General features: G+C 41.5%; 1 protein-coding gene across 1 annotated transcript in view; it reads left to right on the forward strand.

The window, feature by feature from the left end:
• Positions 1-21,927, forward strand: part of LOC126259932 (uncharacterized) — a 269,463-nt gene that overhangs the window by 133,041 nt on the left and 114,495 nt on the right. Inside the window, exon 6 of the mRNA XM_049957024.1 lies at positions 468-584. Within this exon, the coding sequence (XP_049812981.1) occupies positions 468-584 (117 nt within the window). The remainder of the gene's footprint in view (positions 1-467; positions 585-21,927) is intronic.

The raw sequence follows: 21,927 nt of genomic DNA on the forward strand, positions 1-21,927 counted from the left end.
TTTGTAGAAGCCTGCAGCATGGAGAGCATCTACAGAATTATTTGTGGGCATTGACAGATCTCGGATCTTAACAACCACTCTGAAATGTACGTTTAATTCCTTCATGTCTCAGCACTTGGTGTACATGTTTGCTGATACCTCTTTCTAACAGAAGTGGGTACAGATTTGTGCTTGTGTTTTTGGAAATTTTCATTAGATCATGATTATTTTTTTACCACTATTAACCTCACTTGTTCCACAGGAAATTTTAGTATGTTCACTAAATATCTGCTAGCTGCTCACCCAAATCAACACTATAACCATCAACATTATTCTATGACCTAAATGTTATGTTATAACATGCACTAAGCATGAATTGTAGAGTTAGAAGCATACTTTCTTCCTTACTTCTTTCTCTATGCAGTAAACTGTTAGCCATTTAGTTTGAGTATATAATGTTTTGAAATAAGGCTGTGTTGTATTTTCAGACGATTCTGCAGCTGAAGGAAGAAGACTACATTAAATACTTGAAGTTAATTGGCACCATGTGTGCAGAAATTCCAGCAAATATAGACTTACTAAATGGTTTAATTACATTAAAGGAGGTAAATTTCCATTAGTCATGTAAGATCATTTCATAACACACGATATTTCATGTCAGACATTTGTTCTGTCTTTTTGATACTGCCTGACTAGTGAATTGTAGCATTAAATAGATGCTGCATTATAAAAAGAAATGGAAAACTAGTAATATCTAAATGAGTATATTATGCAAGGTGTTGCTTTAAAAAAAATAATAGGTGATTACTCACAAGTGAATCACTGACTGATGGTACAAAGCCAGATACAGAACTAGAAGTTCAGTGAATTTTTGGTAGTTCTTCTAGCTGATTGTGTAGCTGCTACATGTGTACTTATAAAAATAAAGATTGCAGACTTCAGGAGGTGGAGGTATGATGTTACAAAGAGACGCATTTGTTAAAAACTAATTATGTACTCTGCATTGACAATTAACTGAGATAAACTGTTTGTGATAACTAGGGCTAAATTTGGAACAGTAAAATTAGCAGAAAATCTTCTATTTTGGCGAAAAATTGCATCCCCCTTTGTTTTATGAAACTACTGCTACTCATATCCAACTGTTAGGTTGATATTTACGTAAGATCACAGTTCTATTGCTTTATGTGTGCTTACCTGATGATGAATGCTCAGCACCATAAATGTTCATTTAAGAAATAGTATATAATAACAGCAACTGAGGATTGTAAAATTAATCACAATGGCTATTTTCAAAGTGGCTCTTTTTGTACCAATATACATAACATCCTATAATAATAGAAGTCACACGTGGAATACAAATAATGGGAAATCTACAGATAACCAATAACAGTACAATTGAGGCACCAAGTAGTCAAAAGGCACATAAAATTGTCCAAAAGTTTAGCAATAATTATAATGTGGTCTCTCAGAGCTAACAGACCAACAAACCAAACAGTGGAAAGCCCAGGATGGAATAATAATATTGTTGAGAGAATAGATTGCTGCTCACCACATAGAGGAGGCACTGAGCCACATACAGACATAGTGAAGAAGGAGGATAAGTATTAGCAATATTAGGAAAAGGACAGATTGCTACTAATCATAAAGATGACCTGTTGAGTTGCAGACAGGCACAACGAAAAGATTGATACACAATATAGCTTTCAGTTAAAGAATTCTACAGCAAAGAAAACACACACATTCACACAAGCAAGCATATCTGATGTACACATGATCACTATCACTGGTAGCTCAAACCAGAATGTGACCGTCACATGAATAGCAAGCAGTTGCTAGTCATGAGACAGTCAAATTCCAGTCTGAACTGCCAGTGGTAGTAATCATCTGTGCACAAGTTCTACCTGATTGTGTGAATGTGTGTGTGTTTTCTTTGCTGTAGAAGGCTTTAGACAAAAACTGAAATGTAAAACAGTCACTTCATTGTGCCTGTGTGCAATTTAATGAGTCATCTTTACAGTGAGTGACTACTGTTGATATTTTGACCCAGAGTTCAAATTGTTTGATAATTTAAGCTTTTAAGTCCTTCTACTCCACACACACACACACACACTCACACACACACATATTAGCCCACCAACACATGGCCACTGCCTCAGAGTGCTGTGGCCCACCTGCACTTGTGTCTGAGGTGAGCAGCAATCTGGTGGGGTGGGTGTTGGTGGTAAGGAGGCAGCATTGGGTGGGGATGGGGAGGGAAAGCAATGGGGGTTTGAGATGCTGTAGTGCTTGTGGGAGCATGCAGGCACATGGTGGGGACAGAATAGGGCTGCTGAGAGGACAGAGGTACATAAGAGGAAACGACTGATAGATGCTTTGGTGGTACAGAGGGGTTTGTAGTGCTGAAGTACAAGCAGTGCGTTGGGTAGGTAGGTGGAAAACAGGGACTAGTGAATATTAAGGCCATTGGAGTTATGGGAATGTTATAGGGAGAGTTCCACCCGTACAATCCAGAAAAGCTGGTGTTGGTAGGAAGAATCCAAATGATGCAGGCTGTGAAGCAGTCATTAAAGTGAAGCACATTGTGTTCAGTGGCATGTTCAGCAACTGGGTGGTACAGCTGTCTCTTGGCCACAGTTTGGGCATGGACATTCATGCAAGCAGACAGCTAGTTAGTCTTTTCAGCCCCCATACAAAGTGGCACAGTGGTTGCAGCTTAGTTAATAGATCACACGGCTGCATTCACAGGTGACCCTCCCTTTCATAGGATAGGAGATGCCTGTGACCAGACAGGTGTAGGTGATAGTGGGAGGATGTATGGGACATGTCTTGCATCTAGTTCTATCATAGGGCTATGAGCCATGAGGTAAGGGGTTGTTAGCAGGGGTGGACAAGGATATTAGGTGGGTTACAGAATACCACTGTGGCAGGGGTGCCAGAGGATCTTCCTGATTTCAGGGTATGATGAGAGATAGTTGAAACCCTGTCAGAGAATGTGATATGGTTGCTATAGTCCTGGCTGGTGCTGAGTCATAAGAGGAGTGTTCCTTTCTGGCCAGACAGTGGGTGTGTGGGAGGCAGTAAGTGACTGGAGAGATGAGGAATGGGAGATCAGTTTTTGGACAAGGTTGTGAGGATAATTTTGGTCTGTAAAGGCCTTAACAAGACACTTTACATATTTTGAGATGAATTCTTGTCACTACAGATTCAAAGAAAATGTTTAGCTAGTCTGTATTGAAGGGACTTCTTGGTATGGAATGGGTGGCAGCTGTCAAAGTGGAGATATTGTTGGTGATTGGTAGGTTTGATATAGATGGAGGTACTAATGAAGCTGTCCTTGAGGTGGAGGTCAACATCGCAGAAGGTGGCTTGTTGGCTTGAGGAAGACCATCTAAAGCAAATGGGAAAACATGTTGAGGTTCTGGAGGAATGTGAATAGGGTGTACTCACACTTGGTCCACATGAGGAATATATCACCAGTGAATCTGAACTAGATGAGTGGTTTGACATTCTGGGTGCTTAGGAAAGATTCCTCTAGATGTCTCATGGATATGATGGCTTAGGATTTGTTTGTAGGTGATGTTCAAAGGAGAAGTTATTATGGGTAGTGATACACTTGGTCATAATGACCAAGAAGGAGGTTGTAAGTGTGGAGCTTTTCTGGTGTCGAGAAATGTGGTATTCAGTATTGGCAAGGCCATGGGCATTGTGGACACATCAGTCCAACAGAAGTAGTAGTCCTTTCCAAAGGTATTACCTCCTGCCCCACAGCTAAATTCAGTCATGCTGGGCTTGTTAAAAGCCTTCCTTCTTTTTCCTGATCCCTACGATAAGAACACCTTTTTGCCACCAGTCCTACCAATCAGATACAACCCAAAACTAATATTGAACACTCCCTGACTCACTTCACTCATCCATTCAGCTGTGATCCCCATCCACTGCCCCAAATCACCCCCTGTTAACTTCTCAGAATTTTCTAACTTCAAACCTTGGCTAACCATCATTCGCCAAATCCTTCAATGTGGAGACCAATCTTATATTCACAGAAAGAACTGCAATCAACCACCTAAAAGCTCTCTCTCCCCAGGACTCACATCTCTATTGCGAGTATGTGCTTGTGCTTGGCCAGTGCCCCAATTCTTGCTGCACTATAGCACTAAGCTGCAAGACCGTCCTTCCACTATTCTTTTTTCCCCTCTGCCTTTCCATTGGATGGTCTTCATGGTGCCAACCATGCTTGGATTTGTGGATTTGGTTTATGATTTTTGACATTTTTTCCTTTCTTCTGGCTTTTTACACATTTTTCATCCTTCACTACATGGACCTCATTGTAGGGTTTGACATACACTTCAGCTTACAGATTTTACATAGTTTCAGATTGTGCAGAGGTGGTCACCCAAAACTGTGTATATTCCACCTTTTTTCCTTTCTGTCTTTGCACCCTTCCTATCTGGAAAAGTAATACACCCAAAAGCCAACTCAGTAGCCATGCTGTAAAGAAGGGTCTTCATGCACAATTATGGTGCCTCATGGAAACTCCCTACACATGCCAAGGCATATGTGCCCATTGTGGCCAAAGCACGGGGAGATCAGGCAATGGTTAGCTGACCAGGCAGCCATTGTTGAGGCTGGGAGGCACCCAAGGGGAGAGCCCACAATCAGAATGGATATCACCAAGATGGATGACTCACAAATGAAGCAGCTCAAACTTTCTTCTGCTGGTGTCTGGACGGCCCCAGCAGCTTCTTCTGAAGGAAAGGATTACTACAGTGCTGGAGATATGACTACACAATGTTTCCTAGCTCCACCATGGGACAAACACAAGACTAAGAGACAAGGGGAATCATAGCCCACACAACACTTAGTTTGCTCTACGTCCAGTGGGGATTCCTTTTTAGCCACTAAGCCATTATTCTTTTGATAGATAAGCTGTGAATTGTCACTGGTAGAGAGTGAAATGACATGTCAGGATGACAGTAGATTTGTTTAATTAACTTCTTCATTCTGGCCCTCAGCAATAGTACATCAGGAACAGCTTGGTGGAGACATCCAATTGCCTCTCGTGCAAAACAGAAGACAACATTACTGACAGTGCAAAGAGCAGGGGCTGAACATGGTGTCACTCAAATGCTGCTGTTAGCGGTGTCTCCAACTGTGACAATGATGACAGCTTGGCAGTACAGCTGGTGATACCATGGGGGCAGCCGTGAGCTTCATTTCCTCCAGCGAGTGGGCAGCTCTCCGCTCTGGTGGCAGCTCTCTCGTGATACAGGGCAGGCTGCCTTGTCCTAAGGTCGAACAGCAGACCCTGTACTGTACTCAAAGATGTAACTTTGGGCATCTACTGAGATGATGATATTTAAGTACACAAATGGCTGAGTACCTATATGCTCAGACTATGTTCATTTAGGGCTTAAGGCACGTACTCCTCACACTTCCATGACAGTAAGTGAGGAGAGGTTTCTGTGTTTCCACTAGTGTATTGCAGCATCAGCTGTTGCTATACCATGCCCAGATGCCTCTGCTTCAAAACGCCTGTGAGCCATGTTTTGCTTCGCAACATATAACATTCTATCCTGCCTGTGACTGGCTCTGTTGCAACTCGCTTCTACTTTTGCATACTTTTTGATTGAATATGATTGGTATGCTACATTGCCCTCCTGTTTATCAAGACCCAGTCCCTTGGATTGACCAAACTAGATTATCCTTTATACTGGAGTTCTGGCCCTTTTTCGTCTCTTAAGAATTATGCTAACAAATGGTTACCTTAATCCTATCTCCTAATCTTACACAGTTCCACAGGGTCCCTTTCCCTTTTCAGTACCTATTTTCCTGATATAAATTTACATGCTGCAATAAGGTTTCCAGGGAGACTCTTCCCTCCTGCTGGTTCAGAAGTGTGTTCATAGACTACATAAATTCCAGCCCTAGAGTTTGATTTAAGCTGATTAGATCTGCAACAGGTGGGATTTCCACGGGCTCCTCTCGCCAATACAAATGAGACTGCAAAACACAGATGAGTTATCCCTAAAACAGTGGTGGGTAGATGGAAAGTAGGCCACATTATCTCGCACACTGTTCCATTTAATAACAAACCACTCCCATTTAATTCTAGTCTCTTTGCTGACATAAGCTTCTCCTGCTTGAAACAACTAGCCACTGCTACCATCTTGCCAAAGGTAGAGTACAATAATTGTGCCTTGATTCTGCTGAAAGTTCAGTTGTGGCTTGACCACTTGTTTATTTCATCCTCTTACCTCCTTTTGTCCCATTACCAACTTCACTGTGCAGGAATCCTGACTCTCTCTTGTTACCATATTTGGACAGACTGTGATTTCCACTTGGTAGTGCTTTTGTAACTTTGCTTCCTCCATTTCTACATGTCTTTCCTTGGCTTTTGCAATAAAAATAGACACTTCAATTTTACTCTTACCCCACTTGACAGAATATGTATGAACTATGTAGTGTGTGTGTGTGTGTGTGTGTGTGTGTGTGTGTGTGTGTGTGTGTGTGTGTGTGTGTGTGTGTGTATAGACACAAGCAGACATATTGGTCTGCCGACCTTCGGATTACGAACCCAAGCGCTTACCGCTGCACCACGACGCTGTAGAAAATTATTAATCGTAGAGAGTATTTCACCGCAACGGTTTCTTCTAACTGTTGATTTTCTCGACAACAGCTGAGAAGTGCATCTTGGTGCTTTGCCACATTATACCTCTGGCCATGAGCTTTTATTATGCGCAGTATGAATCGAATCTGAATTTCACAATTGGCGGCCTCCCCTTGTTAGGTTCCCTGAAATGGCAGTGGGCTGGCCACGTCGCAAGAAGAAAAGACAACAGATGGACGAAGCTAGTACTGGAGTGGAGTCCGAGAGAGCACCGGAGGCCTAGAGGAAGACCACCAGACAGATGGGACAAAGACATAAAGAAGATCGCTGGTAACACCTGGCAGAGAACTGCCCAAGACCGTCACACTTGGAGGAGACTGCTGAAAGCCTGCCTACCTGAATCCACGACTCGAAGAGGCCACATCATTTAATGATTGAATTGGCTGATGATGATGATGATGACCAGTATTACAGGAACAGTTTTCTGCAGAGAAGGGGGAGCTGTTGTGCTGGTACCACCCACATTTGTTGTTACACTACTGGCCATTAAAATTGCTACACTAAGAAGAAATGCATATTATAAACGGGTATTCATTGGACAAATATATTATACTAGAACTGACGTGATTACATTTTCACGCAATTTGGGTGCATAGATCCTGAGAAATCAGTACCCAGAACAACCACCTCTGGCTGTAATAACGGCCTTGATACACATGGCCATTGAGTCAAACAGAGCTTGAATGGCGTGTACAGGTACAGCTGCCCTCGCAGCTTCAACACGATACCACAGTCCATGAAGAGTAGTGACTGGAGTATTGTGATGAGCCAGTTGGTTGCCCACCATTGACCAGACGTTTTCAGTTGGTGAGAGATCTGGAGAATGTGCTGGCCAGGGCAGCAGTCGAATATTTTCTGTATCCTGAAAGGCCCGTACAGGACCTGCAACATGCAGCCGTGCATTATCCTGCTGAAATGTAGGGTTTCACAGGAATCAAATTAAGGGTAGGGCCACGGGTTGTAACACATCTAACATGTAACGTCCACTGTTCAAAGTGCCGTCAATGCGAACAAGCGGTGACCGAGACATGTAACCAATGGCACCCCATACCACCACTCGGGTGATGCGCCAGTATGGCGATGATGAATACACCCTTCCAATGTGCGTTTACCACAATGTTGCACAAACACGGATGCGACCATCATGATGCTGTAAACAGAACCTGGATTCATCCGAAAAAATGACGTTTTGCCATTCGTGCACACAGGTTCGTCATTGAGTACACCATTGCAGGTGCTCCTGTCTGTGATGTAGCATCAAGGGTAACCACAGCCATGGTCTCTGAGCTGATAGTCCATGCTGCTGCAAACGTCGTCAAACTGTTCGTGCAGATGGTTGTTGTCTTGCAAATGTCCCCATCTGTCGACTCAGAGATCGAGACGTGGCTGCACGATCTGTTACAGCCAGGCGGATAAGATGCTTGTCATCTCGACTGCTAGTGGTACGAGGCCATTGGGATCCAGCATGGCGTTCCATATCACCCTCCTGAACCCACCGATTCCATATTCTGCTGACAGTCATTGGATCTCGACCAACGCGAGCAGCAGTGTTGCGATATGATAAACCGCAATCGTGATAGGCTACAATCTGATCTTTATCAAAGTCGGAAATGTGATTGTACACATTTCTTCTCCTTACACGAGGCATCACAACAACATTTCACCAGGCAACACCAGTCAATTGCTGTTTGTGTATAAGAAATCGGTTGGAAATTTTCCTCGTGTCAGCGCGTTGTAGGTGTCGCCACTGGCGCCAACCTTTTGTGAATGCTCTGAAAAGCTAATCATTTGCATATCACAGCATCTTCTTCCTATCAGTTAAATTTCACATCTGTAGCACGTCATCTTCGTGGTGTAGCAATTTTAATGGCCAGTAGTGTATTAACTAAACCCCAGTACCTAGGTCATCTCTTGCCATTAATTTCTCGTACACTCCATGTACTCTCTCATGTACTTTGGCACTTTCTTTGAGTGTCTTGTGTCTTTCAGTTCCCTAACAGAATTTGTTGCAAGCTTCTTCCAATCTTCTTACCTTGTTATACATATCCCATGCATTGAATACCACCAGTATCACCCAGTGATGACTGGTGATTGACATCTTCCTGCTTAGTGAATAGCACTCCCTCTTCAAGGTGCGGGTTCCATAATGCTTTCACCCCAACAAAGATTAGAAGTTCCACTTTGAACTGTATTATGTCATCTTCTCAGCTCCTCACCAACAGACAGGAATACCTACTACTTTGCTCCTCCTCAAATTCCTTGCTGCTCCACAGCTGCTTATGCTAATTACACTAAATCTGTACCTAAACTGTAAAAGAAAATATATTACTGTCTCCTAGGACTTAATCCATTGGGGTTCCTAATTAGTTTCATTCACAACCTCTTGTTTATCTTCTGATATCTTTCTCCTCATTCTCCCTTTTTGCTCCACATTTCCTGTTCCTGAAATAACTTAAGGAGTCTCTTGAAAAGGTTTCAGCCACCCTACATGCACAATTGTCATCCTTGTTGGCAACTGAATCTTGATGTTTTTTGGTTATGTTGTCTCTATCACTTGGTATGGCCCCTGATACATGGCAAAAAACTTCTTTATCTTTCCCTGCAGCGTATACAAAGTTGACAGCATCACCCACTGACCTACCTTATACTGTGGCATCTATGCCGTACAGCCCACTGCTGCTTCCTGCTTCTCCAGTGCTCATGTATTTGCCCTCTGTACTCTACTCCAAATTTCCCTAATCACTCTGGGAATTTCCTTTAACAATTCTCCAGTCTGCCCTTTCTCCGTATCCAATATGTCAAATGGTGATGGGGTTTTATGACCATATACTACTTCATATGGTGATAATCCCAAATTTGTCTGCTGTTTTTAATTGTAGGTGGAGACAACATACTTCAAATAGACATCCCAGTTGGTGTAATTTGAGTCAGTGTAGTGTCCAAGCATCTTTCTGATTTTCCTATGCACCCTTTCTGTTCTTCCATGCGCGTGTGGATGGAGAGACCTCATGCTTAACTTCTTGCAGTTCAATAACTTACACAATTTCTTGAATATATCTGCCCTGTTCCTGCCAGCTGGTTTGGCATTGCAGCAATTTCTACATTTCTTGAAAAGTTATTTATGACTGTGAATGTATACATATACCCTGCAAGTGTTATATTGAATGGACATAAAACATCAATGCTCAGAAATTTGATTGGTGCTAATGTTTCAGGTAACCCCTGCAATGGTTCTCAGCTCCAACACAAACCCATGTTCTGTGTGCACTGTATGCAATTCCTCACATACTGATTTATGTCCATCTGCCTATTCCTCAACCAATACCTTTTTGCTAATCTTCTTTTGCAAGATCTGCAACCTCCATGACCTGCTAATATGTGATCATGAGCTTCTTGTAGCACTCTATGCTAGTGGTCCCAGCTTGATTTTTCTGCATATCAAACCATTCTGCACAAAAGACTGTGACTGCTTAAAATACTGCTTGTATTTGTCTTCCGCTATCTGTGCAGTTTTCCATTCTGTATGCTCCTTACCCCCTAAATGTCATACTGCTACTTTTCTAGTTAAGCCATCTCCATCTACATTTCAATGCTTCTTCCCAGGTTTATTTGTGACTTAGTCTTACTGCCCATTGTGTTAACTTGCTAGAAGGATCGTTTAACACCAACAACCATTTTAATGCCACATGATCTGTTGTTACTCAGAACTCTTTATCGTACAGACAACATTTGAAATATGTGATTCCATAAATAAGGCTTAACATCTCTTTCTCCATTGTGGAATAATTTCTTTCACTGAATTTGATTGTCTCAATGCATAATCTACCAGATGTTCTAAAGCTTCTACTTCTTGTGACAACACACAGCCAAATGCTTGGTTTGATGCATCACATGATAAAACAAATTCTCTCTTAAAATCCAGAAATACCAATATTGGACTCCATTTTAAAGCTTCTTTTAGCTCCTCAAAAGCATGCTGGCACTCTACTAATTGCACAAATTTTCTACCCCTTTCAAACAACTGTGTCAACCATTTGACAATATCCACGAAGTCTTATAAGAACCAGTGGTAACAGTTAGAGACTCCTAAGAAAATTGCTACTAATTTACAGATTCTGGTACAGGAAATTCACTTAAAGCTCTAGTTAATCCTGGCTCTGTCTTAAACCCATCCGTAATTATATGACCTATGTATGATACCTCTTCCATTACAAAATTACATGTTTCTATACCCAGTATTAACTTTGTTTCTTTTATCCATAGGAATACTTTCCTTAATTGCTGCATATGTTGTTCCATATCACTCTCATAGATGGTTATGTCATTGAAATACACTAAACAATGGTTTCAGGCCTCTGATTCCAAAAGTAATTTTTCCATCCATTCCCTATTTTTCCCCTCTATGTGCTTCACTTTTCCTTGGAAAGCAGTTTCAATATCATCCAGCAACTATCCATGGCTGACATCCCTCATGTACAATTCTTCTTCCACTAGGATATCCATATTTGCAATTAACAACCATTTTGTTAATCCTGTATCCACTTCCCTAAGACTTTATTTTCATCCTTTATTTCTTGTACACATATGGTTCCTCTCTTAACTAAGCCTGAGCTAATACTTCATTCTCTTCTAATGGTTCCACCACATACAAAATACCTACCACCAAGCTAGGCTGAACATGGACCCAAAGCAGTTTCGTAGTACTCTTAGGTACACAATCATGTGAATCTATTCTTGGAGTTATTGTTTACCATTTAATCAGTTTGTCTTTTGCAACAGACTCCACTCATGACTTTGCTATGCTGGCAATGGTTTCACATAGCTGAAACCTTTTTCCATCAAATTCCACCTTATGTTGCCAAAGATCAATTATGGCACAATGCTGATATAAGAAATCTAATCTTAGAACCATGTCATAGCCCTTATTCACATGTAACACAATCTCTACACATTGTTTAAATTAAAATGTATCCAGGCAAAATTCAATGTCCACCAATCCCAGTGGTGTGACATCTTTATCCCCCACTCCATACAGTCTGTACCATGGTGTGACCAGTTGCTTACATTTCACCAGATCACTACTGCAGACTGACACATGCTGCCCCCCCCCCCCCCCCCCTTGTGTCCAATTATATCCGCAACCCTTTTTTCCTACTATTCCTCTTATCACACAGTCCACCTCTGAATACAATTTTGTAGCATCCAGTCTTACTAGGAGTGACCATAGGTGGACCTGGGGTTCCCACTGGCGTTTAATGTCTTATTCTTCCCCGGACCTCTGTTTCTAAAACACTTTATTGATGTCACCCTGAGGCTGGTGACACTGCCTCCTTATATGTCCCATTTGCCCACACCTGAAACAGTTTATATTAGCTGCAAATACTGTCCATTTACCCTGCATTCCAGTCAACAAATTGATCTCCTCACACTCTACAGCTAACCACACTACAGTGTGCAAATGTGTTGGACCCCCCTGACGATACCTATCTTGGCAGTTCCTCATGCAACCCTCTTAAAAAATAATTTGAGTGCCTGCTGCTCAGCTTCTTGGAAAATAATTTCATTGACTGTGGCATCATGTCCTAATTCATAGCTCCATCCATTAATTTCCCTTAGCCTATCCGCAAATTGTTCCACAGTTTCTGTATTTTTCTTAGTTATTACCCCTAATTATTCCCTATGTGTCCGACACTATTTTGTTTCATATATCTTGGAAATAACCCCTTTCTAAATTCTACAAATGTTGTGGCTCCCTTAAGGGTTTCTGTATGCCCTACATATGTTTAGCTTCCCCTGTTAGTCTCAGTTTTGCATCACTCAGTAATCCTGTATCAGACCAACCTTCCATCTGAGCCAAATTGCCAAGGTCTTCTGCAAAGGCCTGCACATCCTCAGTTGCCTTGCCAGAAAAAGGAGTAATTGAATTTGTGCTGACAAATCTACACCCCATTGTGATGACCATGATTTTACCAACCCTCACAGTTCTGTATTATCAGCTGTTAATTGGGCTACTTTTTCCAGCAATTTGTACACTGTTTCCAACTCTGACAGACATTGTCTCTCTTGTTCTGTCGAAACTTTGTCCTTGACAACACTCATTTTGAGAACTAACACTTATAAGACAAGAAAATGAAATACGTTAATTAATTTTTACATCCATTCATGAGCCATCTTGACTCCTGGCATTGCCTAGCCATATGCCCCCAACGATTGCATGTATAACATTTTACCAGAACTGATTGTGTATATGGTAGTTAGTGGCTCTCTAGGTTACACTGTACACATCTAACAGGCACTAACATGTAGTGACTTCCATTACCTCTAAAACTATACAAATCACTGGTTCTCTATTTGCAATAAAATCTACTTAACATAATGCATGACCATCAAACATTTCCTCCATGACAAAAATACAATCAATTTTTGGCCTCACCATACTGAGGTTGTATGTTCAGACACTGCTCTAAGAAGGCGATGTGAATTATCTGACACCAGTGTTAGATGAGCCATTGATTGTCATCTGTGGAGAGTGAAGGGAGACATCAGGACAGCAGTAGATTTGTTTAATTTACTTGTTTATTCCAGCCCTTGGCTGTAGTGCATGAGGAACAGCTTGATGGAGGCGTCCAGTTGCCTCTCATGTGAAACAATAGATGTCCGTCATTGGTGGTAGTGCAAAGAGCATGGCCGAGTGTGGCATCACTCGAATGCTGCTGTCAGCATTATTTCCAGTTGTGACTGTGATAACAGCATGGCAGCAAAGCTGGCAATACTGCGGGGGTATCTGTGACCTCACTCCAGCAAGCGAGCAGCTCTGCTCCAGCAGCGGCTCCGCTCCAGCAGCGGCTCTCTCGACTCAGGGCAGGCCGCCCTGTCCCGTCATCAAACAGCAGACCCTGTACTGCATTCCAGGTTGTCACACCAGGTGTCATAGGCTCGTGTTGTAAACTGTGATACTGAGGCAAGAATAGTACACGAGTGGCTGAGTACTTACTTGCTCTAGACTAAGCTCATTTAGAGCTTAAGGCACATACTCAACACTTCCATGGTGGCAAGTGAGAAAAGGCTTCCGTCCTTCCACTAGCGTATTGCAGCATCAGCTGTTGCTATTCCATACCCAGCTGGCTCTGTTTTGCAACACTTGTCAGCCATGTTTTGCTTCACAATGCATAACAGTCTTGTCTGCTTGCAGCTGCTCTGTTGCAACTCACTTTCACTCTGCCACAACTTCGACCAAATATGATTGATATGCTTCTTTTTGTTGAACACCTGGACAATAGGTTTGGGGAAGTAACAGCGTTTTTGAAAATGGCAGTTGTTCAGTTCTGATTAAAATGCCATCCCCTACTTAGTCACGGGTACTGCTCACCTGCAATGAGCTCGGTGACATTCCTTTGACTATCGTCTCCCGTCTAAGTGTGGTACAGAATATCATCTTACAGTGCAACCTTCTTTTATAGACTGATGATGAGTTAAATGCCAGTTTGGAGTCACAGGGCATGAATTTCGTTTGTCATGTCCAGAGAGGACTGAAGGACAGTAGGATTGACACTGGGGCCTTAATCATAGCCTTGGGAGGTGACTCGTTGCCTGAAAAGGTAAACGTAATGGTGTATCGAAAGCGATGTGAAACACTATGTAGACTCTCCCATGAAATGCTTCAAATGAATGAGATTCAGCCACATATCTTCACATTTTAATGCCAGTCTAGGGTGTAGGGATTGTGATACCATTTGCACATGCCTATCCCTTCTGGTTATGTCAGTGGCAGGGAGCACCATTCCACCTGTTCATCAGACTGCACAATCTTTCAAGGTGAAATAAAATCCAAGAATACAAGCTTTTGACCAATTGATGTATCAGGAGGTCAAGAACAAATGTCATAATTTGCATCCTGTATGTACGGCAGTGACCATCCTGTATGTACGACAGTGACACTTGCTATGGCTGTGACGACATTAAGCTCCCTAGTGACAGTAACCTTGCCCTTCATGCTTTCTATGTAGGGCCCTTGTTTGACTATCCCACTCATCTGGTGGTTGGGGGGAAAGAGGGGGGGGGGGGGGAGGCAGGACTTCCTCCTACTGTTACCCTCCCTCACACCCAGTTGGGAGCACTGACTTCCCATCCACCAGGCTTTTCAATCCCCAACCCTGAGCTGGAGAAGCAGCACCCCCTCATGTGCCTCTTGCTAGGAAATAGTTCCCCAGGATGCTTCTTTCCCAGGATTCTGCCAGTCTGCAACCAATTACCAGCCAGTGACTGAAGGAACCAGACATCAAAATCATCCAAGGAGAAGAGGGGCAAAAGGAAGGCATCATCTGTGGTGAAGGAGTTTCTGGTGCACCCCATGTCTGTGAACCCCACAAGTTCCAACTCTGAACCTGAGATGGAGTTCCTAGTGGTCCCTGTGGCACTGGATCACCCCCACATGACCTGCTTCAGAACCAATATGCATTGATGCAGTATCCTCATAACTGGTCCCATCATGCACACCTGGGGCTGATGTGCCTCCTCCTTCCCTTCACATCCCCACAGGGTACTAATAACACGAACTTCCAGTGGAACTGTAGTGGTTTTCTTCCACTACCCGGTTAATCTATGACATGTCTCTTATACATTTCCCATGCTTTCTGCATTGCCCTCCAGAAAACTTGATTTCCAGCATTGCAAACCCCTACCCTGCGCAATTGTCAGGACTATTTTATGAATTGAGCTAACTATGACAGAGCACATGGCAGAGTTTTCACATACATTCTTGACTCTTTCTACGTCATAACACATGCACTCAATACAACTTTGGAGACTGAGGCTGTTCATGGGAAGACATATCTGGATTTTATCATCAGTAATATGTACCTCCCTCTAAACTGTGAATTGTCTCATATTGTGTTGTCTGAACTGATTTCTCAGCTGTGGGGTGGAACTATGACAGCTGGCCTTTGCTTGCAGAGCTCAGTATTTGTCTATTGAATATTGGTGCCCCCATATGCTTCAGTGTGGTGAACGGATCTTATTCAGCCATTGATCTTTCTTTTTGCAGCCCTGGCCTTCTCCCATCCACCCACTGGATAGACCATGATGACCTTTTTGACAGTCATCATTTTCTAATCCCTCCCATGTAGAGGCAGATACAAAAAAACCTCAAGGAGGGGGCACTAAAGATATCTTGAGCTATCTGTACTTTTACCGTAATAAAAAAATAATCAAGTCACATCCTAATTTTAACAAAGTTTTATTTAAACTTATTATAAACATATACAAGACAATGCCATCTTATGATATAAAAAAGTTATGATTGTGGTTATCTTCCTTACTGATGAATTCTATGCACCTATTCTTCCTGGCAAATTGATTAATTACATCATGAATAGGACAATCAATGTCAGGATGAGTGTTCAACAGAACTACGCCATTAAATTGACCCTCCTTTATGGTTGACCTCAGCCATGTCTTTGTACGCCACAGTGTTGAAAAACATCTTTCTTCTGTAGCAATAGATGCAGATAGACAATCAAATATTTTGTACAGCATGTTCAAAGTACAATAGTCAGATCTTGGACAAACAGACAACGCTTGCATAACAGAATCATGATCATTAAGGAAGGGCATTTATGCTCATTTGCTTGTATTGAAGAATCTCTTCCATTAGTCTCTTTTTAATCACAAAGAGTGATTCTTCTTCAAAGAATGGTAGTTCACTTAACCACTGTTTCAATTTATGTGCTAAATCATTACTGTCATGTTTCAGTAGTTTTAACCCTTTCAGACCTGATTTTTTATTCACTCATAAAAAAAAGGTCTATCATAATTTTTACATTCAGGTGAGTCTCCTGACAACATTTTTCTAAGAAAAAATTTCATACGATCTCTAGTCTTCTAGATATTTAATGTACACAATTGTGTTCATCAGGTCTCGATCTTCATGTCATGCATTAAGGAGGTTAACAGTATGGATCAAGTGTGCCACTCTTTATTTCACTTTAAAATAGAAGAAACAATAAAAATAATTCCAAATTACAATACTTATTTAAACAACAATGGCCAACACACTGATATTAAGGTTTAGTACGAAACTGCAAAAACAATTTCTGTCCTTTTGGAGACACAAATGTACTTTACATTTTCTGTACTGAAGTCTAGAACGCCCTGTAAATTTTGGAAATTTGCAGCGACTTGGAGTTCCTACATCATGCAAAGGCAAATGGTCAATGGAATCAAACCGTATCTCTGTAGCTGGTCGTAATTCTCCTCTATCTCTTGGTATGACTCTCATGTCTGAAGCCAGCCCATCATCAGACGGACGCTCCCTCTTCGTTTCAGTCACTTTCTTCTGGCACAGTATCAATACATCTGCTACCCTGATACAAAAGTAAAGAAGGTCCATTTGCTTCTTCTCTGGGATAGACAGGTTGTCTGCGTCTCATCTGTATTCCAACTAACTTTGCATGATGGTAAAGTCAACAGCATGAAAAATCATACACAAAGCCCATTTTTGAGATCTGATGAAAACTCTGTAGTAGCTTATAAATTGATTAAATAGATCCACACCACCCATTGCATTATTATATCTTCTCACTATTTCAGGTCTTTCTACTTTCATATATTTGTGGTGCTTTTTGTCCCAACACTCAATTTCATCCACTGAGCCTTTATCAACAAAGTTTGATCAGAATACAACTGGCCTATTGTCTAACCACTTACACATGGTAATGTCATCAGCACTAGCGATTTCTTCACAGTAACCTCTGGTTTGTTTTATTATTGTTTTATCATCTGAAAAAGGCAAGTTCTTTACAAATCTGTTTTGACGGACAGTGCCTACTGCACTGATGCCCTGAGATTTCAGAACTTCCACACAACATGAAGACTTTGATTCCCCATGGACTTGGTTTCCCCTTGACATACTGCTTTGCAGAAAACTTCCCAGTAAAAGGAATAATTCCTTCATCCACACAAACATTCTCTTCTATAGGAAGTTTACTGCAGCGTTTTCGAATGGCTGTGTACATTGGCCCGACTTTGTAAAATTTAACTTTATTTACAGGTGGCTTCTCCAGGTTGATCACCAAATGTAAATTTGTTCATAATTCAAAAAATCAGTCTCGTGACATGTTTTCCCAACACACATTTACCTTCAGGCTTGTATCCCAATACATTCGTAATCTGGGAAATTTCAAAGTGCCAGTCAATATATGCAAACCAAATAGCACCTCTAGTTCTTGAGGAGTTGTCTGTTTGAATGAGGATTTGCCTTGTTGTAATGCATAAATATTAGTATGTGCTGCCATGCTAGTGAACAAACCATCTGGTATATGTATTTTGAAGTATTGTATTGGAGAACACAAGACAAATTCTTCAAAATTTGGAGGTTTGTGTGTTTCTGTCATGGTACTTAGAGGCTTGCGTTTCCATTTTATGGATTATTTAGATGTCACCAATATGTTGTCAACAAGCTATTCAATTCTGGGTTGTTTTCATTGTATAAAAAATTCATTTCAAATCCACCACCTCTCCATCATCATCATCATCATCATCAGATATGGTGTCTCTACACATATCATTCACGCCCAATTTACCTGCTCCAACACATTTCACTATTTGTGGAGCTTGCCTTTCAGTAAGTGGTAGACTGTCATCCTCATCACCACTCAAACTAATGTCAGAAACATCACTATTTTCAATTATGTTCACAATCAAGACCCAATCTTTCTCCACAGAAAGACATTCCTTATCCATATTTGAAAGTCAAAAGCCAGCAATATAAAATAAAATCATATGTACAGGTCAAGTTATTCTCCTCCTTGCTGCTGGTACTGAAATTACTGAAAAAATACCACATATAACTACCATAGCCATGCAAATACAGCTGAGGCACATTTTAGGTTACATTTCCTAATATACACCACAAAGGACCTGTTGTATACGAAACACAAATACGAAATGAATGAAATTGCTGAAAATTCCACTGAAAGAATGTCTAATGTTTCCAAAAGAAGGAAACGACACAAAACATTCATTAACAAAACCCACAACATGACTATTATAGCAATAAACTCAATGAGTGATGGATTCCCACTGAGAGACAACACCAGAGAGTATATTTTACTATGTGGTTCACAGACTGCTCACAAGAGAGCAGCAGGTGCTGGAGCATGGCTAAAAGAAACATACACAAATGTGCACAGTGAGTTTGGATGCACCTGACATTTCTTGACACTGAAATATTAGAGAACAAACTTTATGTACACAATTGTGACCACCAGGTCTGAAAGGGTTAAGGGCAAAAGTATGTTGAACTTTAAGTGATAAATATTTTCTACAGCAAAACGTTCTCTCATGTCAGTTGTAAAATGGCCCAGTATTGGAAAAAAATAACAGTTCTCTTCCAATATGTCAAAGCATCATCATTATGATCACAGTTTTCCCTGTGTCTGCCTGTAAGATGAGGAACACTCATCTCCATGTCTAACTCTTCCATAATTGCCTTCGCATCTTCAACAGTATGAGCAAAGTGGCTATAAAACTTAGCTCCCATGCCATCAGACACCTTGAGCTTTGAATCTAATTTTGCTTTTGTCATCGCGTTGTCCAAGCTAGGGTCTTATAAGATTTTGCTGACTGGATATGTTATAATGTCACTCATTGTAAACAGAGTGATAGTAAAGTCGCAGTTAGAGAGAGATAGAAAGAGAATATTGGCTTTGGCAGCCATTGTTCTATCCCTCCAACACTGTATTTCTTTAAGAACTTTGCAAACTGTTCAGAGATCAGCTGCAAACAGAATAACAGCATCATGTCACTCAACCCATCTCATTTGACAATGTGACTGCAGCAAGTGTTATTTAGGTGACTCTTCAGTGTTGCAAACTGCTTGCTAGATGCTGTAAAGAATGATACTACTTCTTCAATAGTAATATGTGAGTTTCTCACACTTGTTACTTTGCAACTGCAAGAGACAGCGAGGTTGAGCTGATGACTTTGCCACGGTGCTACTTGCGCATTGGTAGCTTTCTTTTTTATTGTGGCCACAGCTCATTTAAATTCTGACATATTAACTGAGCAACCATCACAGCCTATACCCACACAGTTCTCCAGTGACAAAGGAAGTCTTTCCATTCTCCTTATAACTATAATATCTAATACTTCACAAGTAACACTACACTCTTCATCTTGACTCTCTTGAGGTTCATTGTCAATGTTTCCACTACAATCATTGTCTTTATGGATGTCAATGAAACCCAAAAATGTTTCATATAATTTGCCATCACCATCAACATATCTTGAAGCTAAACTCAGTTGGGTGATGTGCGCTATGTCCATAGTTTCATCAAAGAATATGCCATAACAACATTAATCTTTGATTTCCTCCAGTATTCTTGACAACATCACTATTTCACAGCATAAAATAAGTTCATTACATGTTGTTTTACTTATATAAGTGGCATTCACTTAAGTGATCACAAGGTGATGTTTTCTAAATCTTAGAAAAGCTCTCAAAAATCCCTCATTACTCACTATACTTTGATGATCATTTTTGTTTTCTAATAGACTTCCACCATCACTACACCCCCACAGAGGAATATTTTGCTTTCCATGAAATAATATGGTTTTTATTATAGGTACAAGATGGTCTCTGTTTTCTATAATGCTTTCCATTCTCTGTCTTGACAACTGATTTATGATCTCAAGTTGTCTCATGTCATCAAAAATAATTTTGCATCTGTTGATGCTTCATTGTGGTATATCAGCTGAGAGTGGGTCTCAAGGTCACCATCTTTACCAGTAAGTTTGGCAAACTTTGTTAGTGATTCATTCACAAGTTTCTTGGTGATAATGGATATCTTTCCTCCAACTATTTTATTATTCACAATAAATGAAAAGTTAATGCAAAGGGATTCCTCCTGAAATTGAGAACACCAGCCATGGATACTGTTCAATGTGATTATCATGCACTTGTCTGCATTCAATATCCCCTCTTGTTGTGCTTGGAAGTAAGAACCATATCTTCATCCACAATTATTTTTTGTTTGAAGGCAACACCTAAGAAGAAAACTGTGATACAGGAATGGCAGCCACATGTTACCATCTTCTGGCAACCTCTCACCTGGTTCAGCTTCACCGATATACTTGCGATCTGGGCCAAGGATGAGGACACCATGTCCACTTTCCTCCAGAACCTCAAAACCTTCTCCCTCATTTGCTTCACCTGGTCCTCCTCAACCCAACAAGCCACCTTCCTGAATTACATTCTCCACTATGGTTTTGACTACATCTCGTCATGCTCTGAAATTTCCCCACCACCTTCCCCACCCCTTCCACTATGATAGTCTGCTACCCTCAGAACCTACACTATATCCTTGCCCATCCCTACTCCACTCCTGCTCCCAATGCCATGCCTCATGGCTCATATCCCTGCAATAGATCTAAATGTAAGATGTGTCCCATACAGCCTCCCACTGTTACCTACTCCATCCCTGTCACAGGCATCTTTTTCCTATAAAGACAGGGCCATCTGTGAAACCAGCCATGTGATCTACCAACTAATCTGCAACAACTGTACCACTTTCTACATTGGCCTCACAACTAACCAGCTGTCTATTCGCAAGAATGGCCGCCACCAAACTGTGACCAAGAGGCAACTGAACATGCAACCCAACACAATTCATTTCACTTTAAAGACTCCTTCACAGCCTGCACCACTTGGATTCTTCCTACCAACACCAGTTTTTCTAAATTGTGCAGATAGGAACTCTCCCTACAACACATTATGCATTGCCACAACCCCTCAGCTTAAGCCTTCAGAACTACCTTCCCCCACCCCCCTGCCCCACCTACACAACCTGCCACACAGCACCTAGCAGCCGTAACATGTCCCCACCACACCCCTGCATGCTTCCACAGACAGCACAGCATCTTCCCCAACCCCTACTCTGTTACCCCTGCCCGTCCCCACTCCACGCCGCCTCCTTACCCCACTACCTATCCCAGAAGTTTGCTGTTCCTGTCAGATGCAGGCACAGTTGGGCCATAGTGCCTAGAGATTGTGACCATGTGTGTATGAACTGTGATTGTGTGAATGTGTGTGTGTTCTGTTTCAGAAGAAGGACTTCATCTAAAAGCTTCTGAGTAACTATTTTAGCAGTCATTTTTATTGTGTCTGTTTGTGACTCAGTGTCTTCTCTATGTGGAGACTAACAAACCACATGTACATTCTCACACAACTGCACTTACCTGCACTCCATCTCCAACTCCTTGTCAGATGATGATATCCCTGTGAA

The sequence above is a fragment of the Schistocerca nitens genome, chromosome 5 (assembly GCF_023898315.1).
Source record: "Schistocerca nitens isolate TAMUIC-IGC-003100 chromosome 5, iqSchNite1.1, whole genome shotgun sequence".
Classification (NCBI taxonomy): domain Eukaryota; kingdom Metazoa; phylum Arthropoda; class Insecta; order Orthoptera; family Acrididae; genus Schistocerca; species Schistocerca nitens.